General features: G+C 43.8%; 1 protein-coding gene across 3 annotated transcripts in view; it reads right to left on the bottom strand.

The window, feature by feature from the left end:
• LOC122563316 (sodium-coupled monocarboxylate transporter 1-like) overlaps positions 1 to 14,638 on the bottom strand; it is a 143,022-nt gene that overhangs the window by 77,726 nt on the left and 50,658 nt on the right. For all 3 annotated transcript variants that reach the window (XM_043717036.2, XM_087973721.1, XM_043717037.2), the window contains exons 8-10: positions 2,882 to 2,970; positions 2,645 to 2,754; positions 1,968 to 2,035 (exon numbers count right to left, since the gene is read on the bottom strand). In XM_043717036.2, coding sequence (XP_043572971.2) covers positions 1,968 to 2,035; positions 2,645 to 2,754; positions 2,882 to 2,970 — 267 coding nt within the window. The remainder of the gene's footprint in view (positions 1 to 1,967; positions 2,036 to 2,644; positions 2,755 to 2,881; positions 2,971 to 14,638) is intronic.

Genomic DNA, 14,638 nt, shown 5'->3' on the forward strand with positions numbered 1-14,638 from the left:
ACCCTTTGGCTGCGGATGTCACCAGAATAACTAGTTACCTTTGATCCTCAGGTAAATTGTTTGCTCTGATGTCCTGCTGCAGCTCTGGAATTGGAATATTTTAGTGACATTCCCTGTTCTCTATTAAATTTTCTTCCTCCTGAAGGAACTGTCTCTAACAGTCCTGAGTATTAATTTATTGAAAGCCCTGAATCAGAAAATGTTTCTTCATAGATATGCATTTCAATGTAATGTTATAACAATTGGGATTGAACCCAACACAAACCGGCAGCAGATGGAATAAGCAGGGCTTTAACACATTCTGGGGGCAAGAATGCACACAGTTTCATGTCACCAACCAGTGTGCCAGTTTCTTAGCTCCATTCTACGCCAGTGTCAGCCTCCAGGTCTCTGCACGTGGTGAGGGACAGTTCAGCTGTATAGAAACAACCTCCAAACTGCAGACCAGGGATCAACATGCCATGTAGACTTAGAGGCCCCCTGCTCTGCTTGAAGTGCAGCAGCGGGTCTCCCATCACAAGGGTGGCCTGACTGCAGAGACCATTAGGCGAAAGTGATGACTGCAGATGTTGAAGATCAGTGTCTAGATTCGAGTGGTGCTGGGAAAGTACAGCTGGTCAGGCGACATCTGAGGAGCAGGAAAATTGACGTTTTGGGCGGGGCCTTCATCAGGAAACAGCATGATGAAGGGCTTTTGTCCGAAACGTCGATTTCCCTGCTCCTTGGATGCTGCCTGCAGAGGCCATTGCATATTTTAAACATGAAATGTTTGCAGAGAGGATGCCACCACTTTGAAGTGCTCTCTCCATCTCACTTATCTGCAATGTTATTCTGCTACTTTCAAGATGATTAACTTCCTGTTAGCCCACGAGCCTTGAGAGGCACTCATCAATGGGTGGCAAACCCACCTCCTGGGCCAGCAAATGGCCAAATCAGGGAAGATCACAATGAGTAATTATCTCCCACAATGAGTGCAATTCTGACAGCAAAGTTCAGAGGCGAAAGTGAGGACTGCAAATGCTGGAGATTAGAGTTGAGATTAGAGTGGTGCTGGAAATGCACAGCGGGTCAGGCGCATCCGAGGAGCAGGAAAATCGATGTTTTGGGCAGGAGCCTTTCATCATTCCTACCAATAAGATCGCAATAAACACAAGGTACTAAGAAGTAGCATAAAATAATTGCAAACTTCAAATCATGGGGATAAAGGTTCAAACTATTACCAGTTAGGAAATTTCTCAGCACACAGACTGTATCAACTCAAGAAGTCAGCTCACTACCACCTTAAAGGCAATGGTGGATGTACAATAAATGCTGGCCCAGCCAGTGATGCTCACATCCCATTGCTGAATCAAAAAAAACCTTAGCAAACACTAAGTTGAAGGGCCAGTAAGGGATGGGTTTAAAGTCTGACCCAGCCAGTGACACCCATATACCATTAATGTATAACAAATTCACTACTTCTGGTAAATCAGTAAGAGTCTTTTATTCAGCAGTAGGAACACAGAATATTCTCCATCCGTGCAGGAATTCGTATTTGCATGGGTCTTCTGAGGAAGAAAGTGTAATTGGAATTTGCAAACCTGGCGATATTGTCAGCCCAAAGCAGCTCAGATTGATGGAGTTAACAATTTACTTTCTATGGATGTAACAATCTTCTCAGATTTCTCAATTAAGCTTCTCATAAGGCAGACCTGTAGTCCTAAACTGGGAATCTCTGAGAACCTGACCACTGGAGACTGGCATGAGAAACGGAAACTTCACATTGGTACAGTAGGAACCTGAGATGTGAGTGATTAATGTGCATTGTTGGAAAGTACACCATGATTTCTCAGCTAATTTGTGAGCTCGCGAGAATGGCTATTTCAATTAAGAGAATGTTGTATGTGCAACGGCCAGCCATGCTGATGAAGGCTAAAATTCAGCAGAAGTGAAGTCTAGTTACATCTATAAACACAGAAGAATCCTACCTGCAGGACGCCACCCATCACAGAGGTCAATGCAGCCATTGCAATGCAGATGATTCCATACATGAAGCCTATGAAGCAAATGAATAGCTGGTGTAGAAGAGTATATCCCTGTTAAATGCAGCATATCCATGGTCACACACTGTGATTTACGATTTTCTTAATTAAATAGGCTCAATAAGAACCTCTCATGAAGACTGTCCTATACTTGGCAATTTGAAATAATTCACCAATGGTCCATTGTGAATAACAATGAAGGGTCTCATTGAGTTTCCCAGTTGGTCATCTCTAGTGAACCAGGCACATATCACTTACAAGTAAAAGCAGTTTGATGATAAGGATGGCTCAAATGTGTTCTGAAAGTTGATAGTACATAGCACAAACCACTATCAAAGCTATCAAGAGCTGATGCGTTATATCAGGCAGGAACAATTGCAAGATTACATTGATTTTCAGAATGTACAGTTTACGAGTGGAGGGAAAGTCTGAAAGACAAAGACATTTTTAAGGTTTTGAGGTCTCAGGAAAGAATGAATTTGATGCATAAATGCTGAACCTTCAGCACAGATTGGTCTTCATTTCTTACTTGAGAACTGGATCAACTCATACCAGTTCTACTTCCCACTTGGAAGTGATTTCTGCATATATCTGAACATTTGTAGCCATGAAATCACACTTACTGAGCCCCTTTGAGATCCAAGCAAGTTTCATCTCTGACAAATCGGTGAAAGGTTTGATGACGTCTGCCACTGTGACAGCAGCCAATGCATTGATGCTGGAGGAAACCGTACTGGAAAACATCAATAAAATGAGATCAGGACTTTTGATACTAAAGGAACAATATAAGAGAGAGATCAAATGGAAGGGACTTGGATGTTAACATCAAGGATTATTGAATGGAATCAGAGTTACAGTACCTCAAAGTCCCACCGTATGTAGCTGCCACAAAGAGTCCTGGAACACCAGGATAATCCCTCAGAATATCCATCACCAGGTATGGGAGCAACTAAAACACAAGAGTATAACAAACCTGATTTAGTGCACTAAGATCCATTTACAGGGAGCCTTTTCTACCCCTTATTATATGGAGAATTACGAAAGAATACCATCCACTATTCAAGCAAAATCCTACCCAGTTTGCTCAAGCAAGCTCCCGAACAAATACTGTCCAACTCAACCTTTAATTTTTTTGGAGAACAGTCCAGTCTTTGTGAAAGAAAAACTCTCTACCTCAGTCTGTCAAGTGAAAAGCCAAGGGAATGCTGTCGCTCAAGCAAAATCTAGTAAAACCTGGAAATGTCCTGAGACTTCTCCATACTCATCTCGTACACTTGTATCTTCGGTTTGGACCAGTCAGAAGGACAGAAGTGTCCCTTAAATGAGTACTGACTGGGATTCCCCAGGAATACCCCATAATTAGAGACAGACCTGCAGCTCCACCTTATTCTATAGTTATGGGATATTCCTCATGAATCATGTTTGGTACTCACTTAAGACTCTTTACAGGGAATGTCATTTGTCACATGTGAATTTGAGGGATATTTCTGGGATTGTTTTCCATTCAGAGTCTTAGGAATTTCAGTTGGCTCTGATGCGAGGTCAGTTTACTGGTATCCATTGGGGCTGGAAGTAGGAGAAGGGTAACCACAATGGGTGGGACTGGAATGTGGGGACAAGTGTGTGATTTATTTATAAATGAGATACACAGTAATATCATCTACAACAGCAACATTTAGATTTGGCTGGTTACTTTTCTGAAGGGTTTCATTGCTTTGGAAAGAAGAGGTCAGACAGCTTATCAGGAACAATGACTTAATTCAGTATTTGTCAGAGTGGAGTATTCATGGAAGATTGTTTATACTATAATGGTTTCTGACAGAAAGTATAAACATTTAAGGCCATTAGCTTACTTTTGGCTTAGAGTATGGATTGGTTTTAACTTAGAAAACTAAGACAGTTTGACAGAGCGACGAGGAGAGAAGGTGAGGTGAAGCGAGGGCTGCCGGGAAGGGTAAGTTTTCCCGCTTAAAAAGAACTTACCTTGGGAGTCGGGCCTCCATTTCGACATAGCGGCGAGGAGATAAGGTGAGGTGAAGTGAGGGCAGCTGGGAAGGTGAGGGCTTAATTTATATTTGGGCACTGGCTATACCTGAGATACTACACATGTGTTATCTCCCTCCCGCCACCCCCTCCCCTAACCGGTAGAAAAAGACTCTGTAAGGTAAGGCTTTTATTTCTTACTTATCGTTCTTTTTCATATACTTAAGTACATTGTTTGAGTTTAGTTAGTTCACATAAAGCTAAGCTTATAACAGCAGGGGACCTCAGACACATGGCATGTGCCTCTTGTTTGATGTGGGAGAAAAAGACAGATAAAGAGTAAGTAGGCAGTGCAAGTGTCCCCTGTGGTCATCACCCTCCAAAACAGGTATACCGTTTTGGATACTGTTGGGGGAGATGGCTCACCAGGAGAGGGCAGCAGTTGTTAAGATCATGGCACCGTGGCGGGCACTGCTGTTCAGAAAGGCGGGAAAAAGACTCGTAGGGCCATAGTCACAGGGGATTCTATTGTGAGAGGAGTAGATAGGCGGTTCTGTGGCCGAAAACTGGACTCCTGGATGGTATATTGCCTCCCAGGTGCACAGGTCAGGGATGTGACCGATCGGTTGCAGAGCATTCTAAAAGGGGAGGGTGAACAGCCATTCGTCTTGGTGCATATAGGCACCAACGATATAAGTAGAAGGCGAGATGAGGTCCTGAAAGAAGAATTCAGGGAGCTAGGAGAGAAGTTAAAGAGGAAGACCTCAAAGGTAGTGATCTCAGGATTACTACCAGTGCCATGTGCTAGCCAGCGTAGAAGTGAAAAAATAGGCAGGATGAAGACATGGCTTGAGAGATGGTGTAGGAAGGGGGGGTTCAGATTTGTTAGACATTGGGACCGGTTCTGGGGAAGGTGGGACTATTACAAAATGAACGGTCTACATCTGAACCAGACCGGAACCAACATCCTTGGGGAGATTTTGCTACTGCTGCTTTAAACTAATGTGCCAGGGGACTGGGAACCAGAAGAGAAAACAAGTAGGCAGCGAGGTGGAGACTGGAGACTGTAAGAATCATGAAGATAGCATTAATAAAGAGAAGAGTAGGCAGACAGCAGATAAGCGCAAAAGAACTGGTGGCCTGAAATGCATCTACTTTAATGCAAGGAATATAGTGTGTAAGGCAGATGAACTTAGGGCTTGAATTGGTGCCTGGGAGTAAGACGTTATTGCAATCACAGAGACTTGGTTGAAGGAAGGGCATGATGATTGGCAACTAAATGTTGCAGGATATAGACACTTCAGACAGGACAGGGAGGAAAGTAAAAGGGGGGTGGAGTTGCATTGCTGGTCAGGGATGATATCATGGCTGTGCTTAAGGAGGACACTATGGAGGTCATGGGTAGTGAGGCATTGTGGGTGGAGCTGAGAAATAAGAAGAGTGCAGTTACACTGTTGGGGCTGTATTACAGACCTCCCAACAGTGAACGTGAGGTAGAAGAACAAATAGGTAAACAGATTATGGAAAGATGTAGAGGCAATAGGGTAGTGGTGATGGGAGATTTTAATTTTTCCAACATTGACTGGGATACACTAAGTATCAGAGGTCTGGATGGGGTAGAGTTTGTAAGAAGCGTCCAGGAGAGTTTTCTAGAACAGTATGTCAATAGTTTGACGAGGGAAGGGGCCATATTGGACCTGGTACTGGGGAACGAGCCAGGCCAGGTGGTAGAAGTTGCGGTGGGGGATTTCTTTGGGAACAGTGACCACAATTCTGTAAGTTTTAGAATACTCGTAAATAAAGATAAGAGTGGTTCTAAGGGAAGAGTACTAAACTGGGCCAAGGCCAATTATATCAAAATTAGACAGGAGCTGGGAAATGTGGATTGGACACAGCTATTTGAAGGGAAGTCCACATTTGATATGTGATAGGCTTTCAAAGATAGGTTAAAGATAGTGCAGGATAGGCATGTCCCATTGAAGGCAAAGCATAGGAAGGGCAAGATTTGTGAACCGTGGATGACAGGAGAAATTGTACGCTAGCCAAGAGGAAAAGGGAAATGTATATAAAGTCTAGGCAGCTAAAAACAGAACAGGCCCTGGAGGAATATTGGAAGAGTAGGACAAGTCTTAAATGAGGAATCAAGCGGGCTAAAAGGAGTCATGAAATAGCTTTAGCAAGCAGAATTAAGGAGAATCCCAAAGCATTTTATTCTTATATAAGAAGCAAGCGGGTAACTAGAGAAAGGATTGGTTCACTAAAGGATAATGAAGGAAGGCTGTGTCTCGAACCTGAGAGAATGGGTGAGATTCTGAATGATTACTTTGCATCAGTGTTCACTGAGGAGAGGAACATGAATCTTGAGATCAGAGATAGAAGTTTGATTAGTCTGGACCACGTTGGCGTAAGTAAGGAAGATGTGTTGGGTAGGCTAGAGGTTATTAAGGTGGACAAATCCTCAGGACCGGATGGGATCTATCCCAAGTTGCTGAGGGAAGCAAGAGAGGAAGTAGCTGGGGCCCTGATATCTTTGTGGCATTCTTAAATACAGGTGAGGTGTCGGAGGCTGGAAGGTTGCTCATGTTGTCCCCTTTTACAAGAAGGGTAGTAGGGATATTCCGGGTAACTACAGACCAGTGAGCTTGACGTCAGTGGTGTGAAAGTTGCTGGAGTGGGTTCTGAGAAATAGGATCTATTTATATTTAGGAAAGAATGGGCTTATCAGTGATAGGCAACATGGTTTTGTGCGGGGGAAATCGTGCCTTACCAACTTAATAGAGTTCTTTGAGGAAGTGACCAAGTTGGTAGATGAAGGAAGGGCTGTTGATGTCATATACATGGACTTTAGTAAGGTGTTTGATAAGGTTCCCCATGGTAGACTAATGGAGAAAGTGAAGTCACATGGTGTGCAGGGTGTTCTAGCTAGGTGGATAAAGAACTGGTTGAGCAATAGGAGACAGAGAGTAGTAGTTGAAGGGAGTTTCTCGAAATGGAGAAAGGTGACCAGCGGTGTTCCACAGGGGTCAGTGTTGGGGCCACTGTTGTTCATAATATACATAAATGATCTGGAAGAGGGCACTGTTGGTATGATCACCAAGTTTGTAGATGACACGAAGATTGGTGGAGTAGCAGAAAACATAGGGGACTGTCAAAGAATACAAGAGGAAATAAGTAGACTGGAGAGTTGGGTAGAAAAGTGGCAGATGGATTTCAATCCAGACAAATGTGAGGTGATGCATTTAGGCAAGACTAATTCTAGAGCGAATTGAACAATGAAGGGAAGAGCCTTGGGAAAAGTTGATGGGCAGAGAAATCTGGGAGTGCAGGTCCATTGTACCCTGAAGGTTACTGCATATGTGGATAGAGTGGTGAAGAAGGCATGTAGTATGCTTGCCTTCATTGGATGGGGTGTTGAGTATAAGAGCTGGCAAGTCACGTTAAAATGGATGTTGGTTCGGCTGCATTTGGAATACTGTGTACAGTTCTGGTTGCCACATTTCCAAAAGGATGTGGACGCTTTGGAGAGGGTGCAGAGAAGGTTTACAAGGACGTTGCCTGGTATGCAAGGTGCTAGCTATGAAGAGAGGTTGAGTAGGTTAGGTTTATTTTCATTAGAAAAAAGGAGATTGAGGGGGGACCTGATTGAGGTTTACAAATCATGAAGGGTATAGACAGGTGGATAGAGACAAGCTTTTTCCCAGGGTGAAGGATTCCATAATGAGAGGTCATGCTTTCAAGGTGAGAGGTGGAAAGTTTAAGGGGGATACACCACAGCAAGTACTTCACACAGAGGGTGGTGGGCGTTTGGAACGCGTTGCCAGCAGAGGTGGTAGAGGCAGGCACGGTAGATTCATTTCAGATACATCTGGACAGATGCATGAGTAGGTGGGGAGCAGAGGGATACAGATGCTTAGGAATTGACTGACAGGTTTAGACAGTACATTTGGATCGGCGCAGGCTTGAAGGGCCAAAGGGCCTGTTCCTGGGCTGCAAATTTTCTTTTTTCTTATTAAAATATAGGGCAGTTTAGAGACTTGACTAGGGTCAGAAGCAAAATATAGTTTCTCTGCTAGAAAGAAGTTGAGAACAATTCAGGGAAAGTATAATTGTCTTGTAACAGTTCGTTAAACTTTTAGACCAGAAGTGTTTGGTTAGAAATCTGCAGAATATTTAAACGCTGAGGAATCCTATGTTTCAGTTTTAGAGTAATAATGTAAGAAGACTCCACAGTTTACTTGACAGAACTGGGATAATCAAACTTAAAGATTTGATATAGAGGGGTAATTTCCTTGGGATTTGAGTCACTGCAGTGCAGAAGTGCAGGGGGAGCTCAAGAAAGCAATTAGGAGAGCAAAAAGTGGCCATAAAAAAATGCTGACAGGCAAGGTTAAGGAGAACCCCAAGATCTTCTACAAGTATATCAAGGGGAAAAGAATAATCAGAGAAAGAGTAGAGACCACTAGCAACCAAGGAGTCAATCTATGCATGAAAATGAAGGGCATTTGTGAAATGTTAATTGAGTAACTCATATCTGTCTTTACACAGGAGAAAAATAATGCAAATGCAGAATTTCAAAAAATGGATTGTGAAGTTCTTCAGCAGACTGACATAAGAGATATTGGAGGTTGTGACAGATATGAAAGTGGACAAACCCTCAGGTTCCTGATTAAGGGCTTTTGCCTGAAACGTCGATTTTCCTGCTCTTCAGATGCTGCCTGACCTGCTGTGCTTTTCCAGCACCACTCTAATCTTGACGCTAATCTCCAGCATCTGCAGTACCCACTTCTGCCTAATGCAGATAGGTTGTATCCCAGGCTGCTGTGGGAGACAAAAGAGGAAGCAAAAGAGGGTCTGACCCAAATTTTTTAATTATCTCAGGCCTCAATGGATGTGCCAGGGAACTGGACAACAGCTAATGTGGCTCCAATTTACAATAAACCAGAGAACTACAGACCAGTGAATGTAAAATTAGCAGTAGGGAAACAATTAGGAAAAAAAATGAAGGAGAAAATTAATCTCTATTTAGAGATACAAGATTTGATAAGGGAGAGTCAGCATGGCTTTGTGAGAGGGAAGCCGTGCCTAACAAATTCGATTGGAATTTTCGAGAAGGTGACCAAGTGTGTAGATGGCAGTAGCAGGAGACAGGGGGTGGTGCTAGAAGGTTGGTTATGCAATTAAAGGTGGTGTCCCATGGCATTCCACAAGGATCACTGCTGGGATCCATTTTATTTGTGATATTCATAAATTATATAGATGAGAATGTGAGGAAATTGAAAAGTAAGTTTGCAGATGACACAAAGATTGACTGGGTGGCTGACAGTGATCAGGGAAGTCTTAAGTTTCAAGAAGACAAAGGTGGAACTGCCAGGTGGGTAGATGTGTTGCAGATGAAACCTAACTCTGATAAATGTGATAGATGATACAGTTTGGAAGAAGCAACAAAGGAATACTGAATGAAAGACAGGACAACAGCAAGTTCAGAGGGATCTTGTGGTGCTTGCCCGCAAATCCCAGTCTCTCCTTATAAGCCAACCCCTTAAACTCCAGAATCAATCTAGTAAACCTCCTCTGCACCCCCTCGAGTAACAGTACATCCTTTCTCAAGTAAGGAGACCAAAACTGCAGGGTAGGTTTATAGGGGAGTGAAGAAGGCACATGGAATGCTTGCCTTTATCCATTAAGGCACAGATTCTAAGAACATAAGAACTAGGAGCAGGGGTAGGCCATCTGACCCTTGGAACCTGCTCCACCGTTGAGTAAGATCATGGCTGATCTTTTCGTGGACTCAGATCACTTACCCGCCCTCTTACCATATCCCAATTCCTTTATTGTTCAAAGAAAATCTACCTTAGCTTTAAAAATATTTACTGAAGTAGTGTCAAATACTTCACTGGGTAAGGAATTCCTTCAATTTACAACCCTCTGGGTGAAGATATTCCTTCTCACTTCAGTCCTAAACTGCTCCCTCTAATCTGATTAGATTAGATTAGATTCCTGAGGCTATGCCCTCTTGTTCTAGTTTCACCTGCCAGTGGAAAAATCCTCATCATTTCTATCTTATCTATTCCCTTCAGAATTTTATATGTTTCTATAAGATCCCCCCTCATTTTCTGAATTCAAATGAACACAATCCCAGTCTCTCCTTATAAGCCAACCCCTTCAACTCCGGAATCAATCTAGTAAACCTCCTCTGCACCCCCTCCAGTGCCAAAACATCCTTTCTCAAGTAAGGAGACCAAAACTGCACACAATACTCCAGGTGTGGCCTCACCAGCACCTTGTACAGCTGTAACATAACCTCACTGCTTTTAAATTCAAACCCTTCAGCAATGAAAGACAAAGTTCCATGTGTCTTTCTAATTACTTGTTGTAGCTGCAGACCAACCTTCTGTGATTCATGTACAAGGATACCCAGGTCCCTTTGCATAGCAGCATACTGCAACTTTTTACCATTCACGTAATAATCCTTTTTACTTTTACTCCTACCAAAATGGATGATTTCATATTTATTAACATTGTGTTCCCTTGGCCAGACCTTTAACCACTCAAAGTATCTAGGTTCCTCTGCAAAGTTTCATAATCCTCTGAACACTTTGCTCTGCCACTCATTTTAATATAATCTGCAAACTTTGACAGACTACAGGTGGTCATCAACTCCATGTCATCTATATAAATTGTAAATAATTCCAGGCCCAACACCAATCCCTGAGACACACCACTAGGCACTGATTGCCAGCCAGAATAGCACTCATTTATCCCCACTCTAATCCTCTATCCATGCTAACACTTTACCCCAAACACCATGCATCCTTATGCAGCAGCCTCTTTTGTGGCACCTTGTTGAAGGACTTTTGAAAATCTAGGTACAACATATCCACTGGGTCCCCGTTGTCCACCTTGCTCGTGATGTCTTCACAGAATTCCAAAAGATTTGTTAAGCATGACCTGCCCTCATGAACCCATGCTGTGTCTGTCCAACAGGACAATTTCTATTGAGGTGCTTTACTATTTCTTCCTTGGTAATAGACTCAGCATCTTCCCAACCATAGAGGTTAAGCTGGTCTATAATTCCCCATCTTTTGTCTACCTCCCTTTTTAAACAGTAGCGTCACATTTGCTGTTTTCCAATCTGCCCCATAGTCCAGCAAATTTTGGAAAATCATCGCCAATGCACTTGCTATTTCTCCTGCCATCTCTTTTAGTATACTGGGATGCATTCCAGCAGGGCCAGGAGACTTGTCTACCCTTAGCTCCATTAGCTTGCCTAACACTACCTCTTCCATGATAATGATTGTTTCCAGGTCCTTACCTACCTTTGTCTCTTTGTCAATTACTGGCATGTTATTAGTGTCCTCCACTGTGAAAACCGACACAACATACCTGTTCAATGCCTCAGCCATTTCATCATATCCCATAGCTAAACGGGAGAAAGTGAAGATTGCAGATGCTGGAGATAAGAATCGAGAGTGTGGTGCTGGAAAAGCACAGCAGGTCAGGCAGCATCTGAGGAGCAGGAGAATTGACGTTTTGGGCAATAAGCCTTTCATCAGCAACGAGGCTGTGATCCGAGGAGGTGGAGAGATAAATGGGAGGGGTGGTGGGGGTGGAGCTGGGGGAAAGGTGGCTCAGTATACAATAGGTAGATGAAGGTGATAGATTGGAGAGGAGGATGGAGTGGATAGGTGGGAAGGAAGATGGATAGGTAGGACAGGTCATGGGGGCGGTGCTGAGTTGGAAGGTTGGATCTGGGATAAGGTGGGGGAGAGGGAACGAGGAAACTGGTGGAATCCACATTGATGTTGTGTGTGGAGGGTCCTGAGCAGAAGGTGAGGCGTTCTTCCTCCAGGCATCGGGTAGTTAGAGTGTGGCGATGGAGGAGGTCAAGGATATGCATGTCCTCTGTAGAGTGGGAGGGGAAGTTGAAGTGTTCAGCCACGGGGCAGTGGGGTTGATTGGTGCGGGCTTCCCAGAGATGTTTTCTGAAGTGCTCTGCGAGTAGGCACCTTGTCTCCCCAATGTAAGAGGAGACCGCACCGGGAGCCACGAATACAGTAAATGACCTGTGTGGAACTCTGAGGAATGTAGAAGGTTCCTTGGGGCCTTGGATGGAGGTAAGGGGGGAGGTGTGGGTGCAGGTTTTGCATATCTTGCGGTGGCAGGGAAAGGTGCTGGGAGGGGAGGGTGGGTTAGTGTGGGACTGTTCCACATAACTAACAAAGGGACAGGCATAGCAGGGGCCCATGGCTACGCCTTTGGTCTGGAGGAAGTGGGAGGATTTAAAGGAGAAATTATTGAGCGTGAGGACCAGTTCAGCCAAACGAATGAGAGTGCCAGTGGAGGGGTACTGGCGGGGATGCTGTGTGCTTCTTCCTTCCCACCAACCTCTGTATACATTGCATCATCCTCCGACATTTCCGTCACCTACAAACGGACCTTACCACCAGAGATATATTTCCTTCCCAACCCCTATCTGCGTTCCATAAAGACCATTCTCTCCGCCACTCTCTTGTCAGGTCCATGCCCCTTACCAACCCACCCTCCCCTCCTGGCACCTTCCCCGCCACCTCAAAAATTGCAAAACCTGTGCCCACACCTCCCCCCTCACCTCTGTCAAAGGCCCCAAAAGATCCTTCCATATCCATCAGAGTTATATCTGCATTTCCACACGTCATTTACTGTATCCGTTGCTCCCGATGCAGTCTCCTCTACAATGGGGAGACAGGATGCCTACTTGCAGAATGTTTCAGAAAACATCTTTGGGACACCTGCACCAACTAACCACACCGCCCTGTGGTTGAACACTTCAACTGCCCTTCCCAATTCACCAAGGACATGCAGGTGTTCGGCCTCCTCCATCGCCACACCCTAACCCGAAGCTTGGAGGAAGAACGCCTCATCTTCCACCTCAGGACCCTCCAACCATATGGCATCAATGAAGATTTCACCAGTTTCCTTATTTTCCCTACCCCCACCTTATCCTAGATCCAACCTTCCAATTTGGCACTGCCCTCATGACTTATCCTACCTGTCCATCTTCCTTCCCATCTATCTGCTCCACCCTCCTCTCCATCCTATCACCTTCTCCCCCACCTTCATCTACCTAGCACACTCTCAGCTACCTTCTCCCAGCCCCACCCCTCACAGCCTTCTTCCTGATGAAGGGCTTTTACCCAAAATGTCGGTTCTCCTGCTCCTCAGATGCTGCCTGACCTGCTGGGCTTTTCTAGCACCACACTCTTGACTCCCATAACTAAATGCCCCTTCTCAACCTCTAAAGGACCAGCGTTTACTTTAGCCACTCTTTTTCATTTTATATATTTATAGAAACTTTTGCTTTCTGTATTTATATTCTGTGCTAGTTTTTTCTCATGTTCTACCTTACTTTTCTTTAAGGCTCTTTTTGTGACTTTCTATTGACCTTTAAAACTTTCCCAATCTTCAACAATCTTTCAAGCTGTCTTCAGCCACTTAGTATGTTTTTTCTTTCAATTTGATAGCCTCCCTCATTTCCTTAGACATCAATGGTGGATTACCCCTTTTCTGACAGTCCTTCCTTTTCACTGGAATATACTGTTGCTGAGCACTTTGAAAAATTGATTTGAAAGTCCTCCGTTGCTCATTAACTGTCCCACCATAATATCTTTGTTTCCATTCTACTGTAGCCAAGTCCTCCCTCATTCTATTGTAGTCTCCCTTGTTTATGCATAAGACCCTAGTATTGGACTTTATCTTCATATTCTCCATCTGTATTCTAAATTCAACCAGGCTGTAATTGCTCCTTCCAAGAGGATCCCTAATCATAAAGTCATTAATTATTCCTGTCTCATTACACAGGACCAGATCTAAGATTGTTTGCTCCCACGTCAGTTCCATTACATACTATTCAAGAAAACTATCGCGGATACACTCAACAAACTCCTCCTCAAGGCTTATCCTGACTGAGCTGGTTCGACCAATCGACATGTGGATAAAAATTGCCATACCATTTTTACAGGTGTTAGTTATTTCTTTGCGTATTGAACGCCCCAATGTGTTGTTATTATTTGCCATACCATTTTTACAGGTGTTAGTTATTTCTTTGCGTATTGAACGCCCCAATGTGTTGTTATTATTTGGTGGCCTATAGACTATTTTTCTTCTTAGAATTTCTCAGTTCCACCCAAATGGATTCAATCTTATTCTCGATTGAACCTATATCATCTCTCAGCACTGTCCTTGAATATCAGAGCTATACCACGTCCCTTACCTTGCTGTCTGTCCTTCCGAATAGTCTGATACCCCTGGATATTTAACTCCCAGTCATAACCATCCTGTAATCATGTCTCTGTAATGGCTACTACATCATATTCATTCGCAATTATTCATGCCATTACCTCATCAAGCTTATTACTGATGCTATGAGCGAACCTGCTGCTTACCTTTTTATTTACCATCATACCTCCTGTCGTTTTCCCTTTCCCTTCCCCCAACTCACTAGTTTAAAGTCCTAGTGACAAACCTATTTATCCTTTTCTCTAGAACACTGGATCCAGATTGGTTCAGGTGAAGACCATCCCATCAGTACAGATCCTCCCTGAGCCATGTGTTTACTTCCCTAATTTTGTTGTCCTTAAGCAATTTGCACGTGGCTC

The sequence above is a fragment of the Chiloscyllium plagiosum genome, unplaced genomic scaffold (genome assembly GCF_037043375.1).
Source record: "Chiloscyllium plagiosum isolate Xiang-an unplaced genomic scaffold, Cpla_swu_hap1 HiC_scaffold_26, whole genome shotgun sequence".
Classification (NCBI taxonomy): domain Eukaryota; kingdom Metazoa; phylum Chordata; class Chondrichthyes; order Orectolobiformes; family Hemiscylliidae; genus Chiloscyllium; species Chiloscyllium plagiosum.